Genomic DNA, 7,291 nt, shown 5'->3' on the forward strand with positions numbered 1-7,291 from the left:
TCTATTGTTACTTCAACTAAGCATGGTTCGTTAATTTTATTAATTGAAGACACCATCATGCAATATAAATCACCTGAATTATTTCCTTCATCTTCAGACTCGTCCGTTCGCATTCGATTCATCAGCTCACTGACATGTCCCTCTACGCTACGGCCGGAATCAATATCGTCCACCATGTTCACCGTGTCTCTTCTCATATTTTTAAGTTTGAAGCATTTCCGCTTTACATGCCCTTTTATTCCACAAAAGCTGCATATAAGATCTGCATAACTTGATCGCTGCCTATGACCCTCCTTTTTCCAATCCCTAGATTTGTACTGGTCGTTTCTATATGTATTGAATCTCCTGTCCTTGAATCTGTCTTCTAAACCTTCCCGATCATTCGACCTAAACCCAAGCCTAGTCTTCACTGGACCTCGATATGAATGAGACTGAGCGGAATTATTTGCCAAATGGTAAGTGTTTGCAAGCTTATTAAGAGTTGAACCAACTGGCCCCCTTGCTTGGTTTCTCAGATACGCTATATGTTCTAAACTTGTGCCTGTACCTGTAAGATTTCTGTTGTTTGCACCTGCTAACTCCCACGTAGCAATAACTTTCTCCGCGGATTGTAGAGTTAAGTTTTCTTCGCTCAACAGCCTTTGGCGTAGAGAATTGTCTCTTAGCCCGGCCAAAATCCTGTCACGAACCGCAATATCCTTAAAGGTTCCAAAGGTGCAAAATTCCGCCTGTAGTTTTACCGAAAGAATGAAATCTTCAACCGTTTCATCGGGTTGCTGAACCCTGTTGTTAAATTTTAAACGCTGAATTAGATCACTTTCCGTTTTATCTAACCGTGCCTTAAGTTTCTTTGTCATTTCTTCATACGGTATCTCCTGAATACTTGTGGTTGGAAAAAGCAACTTCAACTCGGAAAAAATTACGGGTCCACCAAGGGTGACAAAGTATCCCCTCTTCTTATCCAAGTCGACGTTATTAACCGAAAAAAAAAGCTCGATGCGTTCGAACCAATCTGCAAAAGAAGTTCCTTTGCGATATGGTTCAATCGTAGTTGTAATGTTCGTGGTTGCCATTTTGCAGTACCGAACAACACCAAGGGAGTTCTCTAAACGTGCCGGACACAGCCAGATCCTGTGGAAATACCACCTGTTGGTTTGAACCAAACTCCTTTTCCGGTGCCGACTGCCGAATCGCCCTCGTCTGATGCAATGGAGTTCCGGTTGTCGTCTAGCAGAAAACTTTTTCGGCCGAATTTGTCATCAACTGGACCAAAATTGAGTGCACTTCCAAACTTGGATTCTCCAAACGTCCAATTTTGATTGCGTTGGATACCTGAACTGATACTGAAGAAAATCCAAACCTTCTAACACAGCTTCTTATCCAAGCAAACGCTGGCGTTTCCAGGAAATAAATGTTCACCACTCCAGATCCCGTAGCAGTCGATGTCCACTTCTATCCCTTTCTATGGGCCACTCCAATCTTGGATTTCCCAGAGATAATTAACTGCAGCACGCAAAAAAAAAGCTCTTTCTCACTGCACTTTATACTTTTATCCTTGCTTTTATCACTGATTAACGTTTTTTTCTCGCCGCCAAACTGTAATGTTTAGAGACAGACTTTCGGAGATAGCTTGAGAATACTAAGAGGGTTGTTTCTAGTTAGCTCGTCAGACGTAGAGTCATCTGCTCTACGTGTTTATTCTCAGTTTATATGATTCGATAGCGTTACGCGCATTACATTGAGAGCGAACATTCGTTCGCTATCTCCGTCATTAGACAGGGACATAACAAAAACCTTTATAAATAAGCATGAATGCTGAAAGGTTGTCAATTTGTTACTTGGGTCCCTAGAGCTTCCAGTCGAAGCTCCCCAAAGCTTCCAGATGAAGCTCTCTGAAGTTTGCAGATGAAGCTCTCTAGAGCTTCAAGACGAAGCCTTCTAGAGCTTCAAAACATTTTTTTCTAGAGCTTCAAGTCGAAGCTTCCCGAAGTTTCCAAACAATGCCCACTAGAGCTTGTACACGAAGCTTTTTACAGCTTCCGGACGAAACTCTCTGGAGCTTCTAGACGAAGCTACTCAGAGCTTCCAGACGAAATTCCCCAAAAATTCCAGACGAAGCTCTTTGAAGTTTGCCAACAAAACTTTCTATAGCTTCCACACGAAGCTCTCTAGAGCTTCAGGACGAAGCTCTCTGAAGTTTCCAGATAAAGCTATCTAGAGCTTCCAGACGAAGCTCTTTACGACTTCCGGACGAAACTCTATGAAGCTTCTAGACAAAGCTCTCTAGAGCTTCCAAACCAAGCTATACAAATTCCACACGAAGCTCTTTGAAACTTTCAGACGAAGCTCTCTGGAGCTTCCAGACGAAGCTCTCTGGAGCCTTCAGACGAAGCTCTCTGGAGCTTCCAGACGAAACTCTCTAGAGCTTCTGGAAGACCTCTCTAGATCAGAATAGTGGCTCAAGTGGCACGCTCTCCTCTATGTGGGAGATTTGTGCCTCAAAGACCTCTCTAGAGCTTCAAGAGGCAAAGTTCTCTAGAGCTTCTTGATGAAGCTCTCTGGAGCTTCTAGATGAAACTCTCTAGAGCTTCTAGATGAAGCTGTCTAGAGCTTCTAGATGAAGCTCTCTAGAGCTTCTAGATGAAGTTCTCTAGAGCTTCTAGATGAAGCTGTCTAGAGCTTCTAGATGAAGCTGTCTAGAGCTTCTAAATAAAGCTCTCTAGAGTTTCTAGATGAAGCTCTCTAGAGCTGCTGGATGAAGCTCTCTAGAGCTTCTAGATGAAGCTCTTTAGAGCTTCTTGACGAAGCTCTCTAGAGCTTCTAGATGACGCTCTCTAGAGCTTCTACATGAAGCTCTCTAGAGCTTCTAGATGAAGCTCTCTAGAGCTTCTAGATGAAGCTCTCTAGAGCTTCTAGATGAAGCTTCCTAGAGCTTCTAGATGAAGCTCTCTAGAGCTTCTAGATGAAGCTCTTTAGAGCTTCTTGATGAAGTTCTCTGGAATATTCTGGCGAAACTCTCTAGAGCCTCGAGACGAAGCTCTCTGAAGTTTCCATATGAAAATCTCTAGAGCTTACAAATGAAGTTCTCTGAAGTTACCAAACGAAACTCTCCGGAATCTCTAGACGAATCTAGAGCTTCCAGACGAAGCTCTCTAGACTTTTCTGGCGCAGCTCTCTAGAGCTCTCTCTTACAAGCTAAAGCTAAAGCTAGTTTTTAGATAAAACTCTTTCGAGTTTCCAGACGATCTCTGGAACTTTGAGCCTCGCTCTCAAAGAAAACAGCTTATCCTCAACACTTATCTATCAATTCCCACTAGGTCTGCCCGCTGACGGAGACTATCACCTGCACGATGGTGCTGCAGTTCACGGCCAGCGACGCCAGCAAGGTCAAACAGTGCCACAACTGTTCCACCACCATTGACTGTCGGACCCATCGGAAGATCTACCAGTGCCGGTCGTTGTTCACGTGGAACATCACCAGCGGCGAGTGGACCGTGCTGGATTACGGCTCACTCGAATCGGGACCCTACCTAGAGGTGAAGAAACTGGCCAGCAACTACAACCGGCTGTTGGGGAAGCTGCGCAAGTTCACCCGGAAGTTGTTCCACCCGGATTCGGACGAGCTGGATAGTAACCGGACGTACGAGTATCTCGGCCATCTGCGGGTGCTGGATTCCAACAACGAGAAAACCAAACAGCGGCTGGTAGATCCGTTGCACCTGATTGAGTTCTTTCGGAAGCAGCCGCATGACACCGGCGGGGACTCGGACGATAGCGACGACGATGACGAATCCATGGCCAGTTCGCTGGGGTCGTCCGGCCACGAGGAAGAAGAGGAGGAGGAAGAGGACAATACGGGGACGGTGTTGGAGGGGGACGCCCTCACCTCGGAGGACACGGTTAGTGATGAAGATGATATTTAATTTTAGCTAGGAATGAAACGTGATTTGTAAATTCATTCATTTTAATTGATCGAACTGATAATCCCTGGGCTTGGTTTATATCTTCCAGGAAGCATTGATTTTCGTCATATGACCATTGTGCTTTGCAGTGTTGATTGGTTGAACTGAATGTAGATTCAATGGTAAATTTTAAAATCAGATAATTCAATCCTCTGATATAGTGATTCCAATTATACTACGGCATAGTGTAACGGTATGTTGTCGAAATCACTTATGTACCGGGAAAATATAATTCCAAGTTGGTGAGAATATTACCACTGAGGAGGGTTATGAGCCCAGTCAGACCCTTGATGGGACAATAATGTGGGATAGTATATGGGAATACCATTGAAGGTGGTAATAATCTCCGAGGCTTATGAAATCCGACAGGGCGCGTGCATTAGGCTGCGGATCTATGCTAAGGGAGATCAGTAGCATCTGTTTGTTATTAGTAGAACAAAATGCCGTTCTATGAAAACGCAGTGTGAGTGATCTCCTATGGTGCTGTAGTACTATAAATGATCTCATTCTCTGTGAATTCTAACTTTGGCTATCTAGTCAGTAAATAGTAAAATTATTAAGATAGCTTAAGAGCTAAACCTTAAAAGCATACATTTTCTAAATATGACAAGGTTTTGAAGACAAACATGAGATGAGTATCAGATTTTAATCTTTTAATGAGTCATTAGCATAATCGTATGTGAGACATAGGGGCATGTCGAGCAATTGATTCAGTACTACAAATCCACGCGGACAATTTCATTACAAACTATTGGTTTTCGTCAGTCTTATGACGGAAAGGCTCAGCTATGCTGCAAATCCATATATTAGAGTCCGTTCATAAACATATAGACCGAACCATCATAAAATTTTGTCCATGCAAAACCAAAATTGCATGAAGTTACAACTTTGCCTCTCCTCATGAAGTATATGTGATTTATGAACGAACTCCTAGTTGAATCAAATTATTGGATTTTTATTTCTGGGGCACCCATTGGGTATATCACTTCAATAATACAAATACCGCTAACTCTTCTGTAGTTCTCTGTAGTTATACTATCCATTTGAAGATGTATAGTAAATAGTAGTAGTTCATATAACCAATAACTATATAACTTCCTCAATCCTCTTTGTAAAATTTGGTAGATAGTATGACAGCATTGATTGAAACACGAGAGCTCTTATATCATGTTATTATTCGCATGATTAATTATTTTATGAACAATAATTTTATTGACGAATCCGATTTGAAATATTTGAATAGTAATTTTTGTTAAGCCATATTAAAATAATCACTATCATTATCAATGAATGCTATTTACCCAGGATCTTCGCTACATTAAATTTTGAATTATAATCCAGTAATTACTGGAGGCTTCACTTATTAACAAATTTACAACAAACACGCTATAACAGTATCTAGAGAATCGTGGAGGGTGAGAAACCTGAACTAGTAGCATTATTCATATAGATTAACAATTATACTCTATTATTTTCAATCATTGCAACATTATACTAATATTTGCGGGCCGCCCATTTGCGGAGTTGTGCGGCCAATTATTCTCTCTCCATTCCAGAAACGACCGTTTTGAAGCAAGAAATGTCCTGATGGCCAACACAAACGGGACTTGTCACACACAAGATAAGTACAACAATTTTATAATCAGGCACCCAACTCTTTCTACTACTTTGGTAATAGATAATGCAATATGCATACTTCAATATCAATTATTTGTTTGTTTGCGCCTTTATTTATGACACTATTGAAGCATTCGTGTCGCCGCGAAATAGTTTACAATTTATCTTATTCACATTTTTCAATTCACTTTAAAGTATCTAACACTGCTTTTACAATTGTGTATGTAAACTTGTATCTTAATTATGTTCATTATTAATAGTAGACTGATAATCCAAGTTTAGTGATTTTTTTGTCCAAGGAATAGAAAGAGTTGGTGTCATAATCAATACAATACTTGAAACTGGAAACTCCTTATTTCCCCCTATGGGTTATAGGGAGGGGCGGGACATTCGAGCCTACTCATCAGTGGAAAGGACTTGATATGCTAATCGGTTTAGCATAGGGCAGATACAAGTCTACTGGTAGACGTATCGCCCAGCGAAACAACGCAGATTGGCCACGGCCCGGGGGTGCGTTGATTATAACAGAATAACAGAACAGAATTTTAATTGATCGAACTGATAATGGCAACATCGTGATATTCATGTGTTTGAGAGAGTTTGTATTTTCCTAATACTTTCTACCTGTTATCAAGCGAAAGTACTTTCAAATGTGTGTCTCTCTTTTTCTTCACTCTTTTATCTTTACGGCCGTTGATCGGAGCAATCTTTTTAGCATGTAGTCGTTTTAGGAACTCGTCTATATTTGGGAGGGTATAGATTCAAAGGGGCATGTTGTCAATCGATTGAGCGATTGTGCTATAAATTATTGGCTGTTTTCATTCTTGAATCCAGAAAAAAGTCGTATTTATTGAGAGTCCCAATTAACCATTTTCCATTAGAGTGTTAAGATAACGTTCGATCAAATATAATAACGAAAAGCAGGATTTGCGACGATAAGATAAAATTTTCACTCCTCGCATGGATCATACCGTCTACCGTTTGCGATATTGTTTGCGGTTTAGGGACGAAAGTTCGAAGATAACGTAGGTTGAATTTCTCCCTTCTTTGGAAAAAAGGTATTCGACCTTTTGTCCCTCCCGGTTCTACTCTTTAACCTTATGTCCCTTCGATATTTTGTATTTTGACTTTTGTCAACGATTCATTGTTTGTGGATAAAAATAAATGGGTATGCTCATGAGAAGCAATGAGAAAGCAATTTGAAGGTAACGGATTTAACTTCTGACTTAATAGTTTTCTTTTTATCGAGATACTTTCTCAAAGGTAGATAAAATAGGACAAGTTATGCAAACAATATCTCGCATACGGAAGACTCGTAAGGCAACATTGGATGAAGAGGAGGAACCGATATTAGTGATAATTGCAAATGATAAATATTTCCGTAGGCTGCGAGAAGACGAAGACGTGAAACCAGTTCAGAGAACACAAAATGCTCATTAGGTCGTTTGAAATGAAACGGAATAAGACAATGCAATGCAGATTGAATTATGTATGTCAATAAGTCTGAGTAACTTAGAGCGCTTTTACCAACTACATACTACATATTATAACTGTGTAAAATCGTAAAGCACATCGAACAGCATAAGAGTTCCAGTAAGGGTGGTAAATCTCCTGAAATTCATCCCTACAATTCGGAAGACTATCTTCCATTATACAGTAATAGAGTATGTTTCGTGGTTCATAATAAAGTTTAAAATTCAAAACTTAATAAA

General features: G+C 40.6%; 1 protein-coding gene across 1 annotated transcript in view; it reads left to right on the top strand.

The window, feature by feature from the left end:
- LOC109412287 (uncharacterized) overlaps positions 1-7,291 on the top strand; it is a 28,787-nt gene extending 21,496 nt beyond the window's left edge. The window contains exon 6 of the mRNA XM_019685929.3: positions 3,318-7,291. Coding sequence (XP_019541474.3) covers positions 3,318-3,923 — 606 coding nt within the window. The 3' untranslated portion in view covers positions 3,924-7,291. The remainder of the gene's footprint in view (positions 1-3,317) is intronic.

The sequence above is a fragment of the Aedes albopictus genome, chromosome 1 (genome assembly GCF_035046485.1).
Source record: "Aedes albopictus strain Foshan chromosome 1, AalbF5, whole genome shotgun sequence".
NCBI classification, from domain to species: domain Eukaryota; kingdom Metazoa; phylum Arthropoda; class Insecta; order Diptera; family Culicidae; genus Aedes; species Aedes albopictus.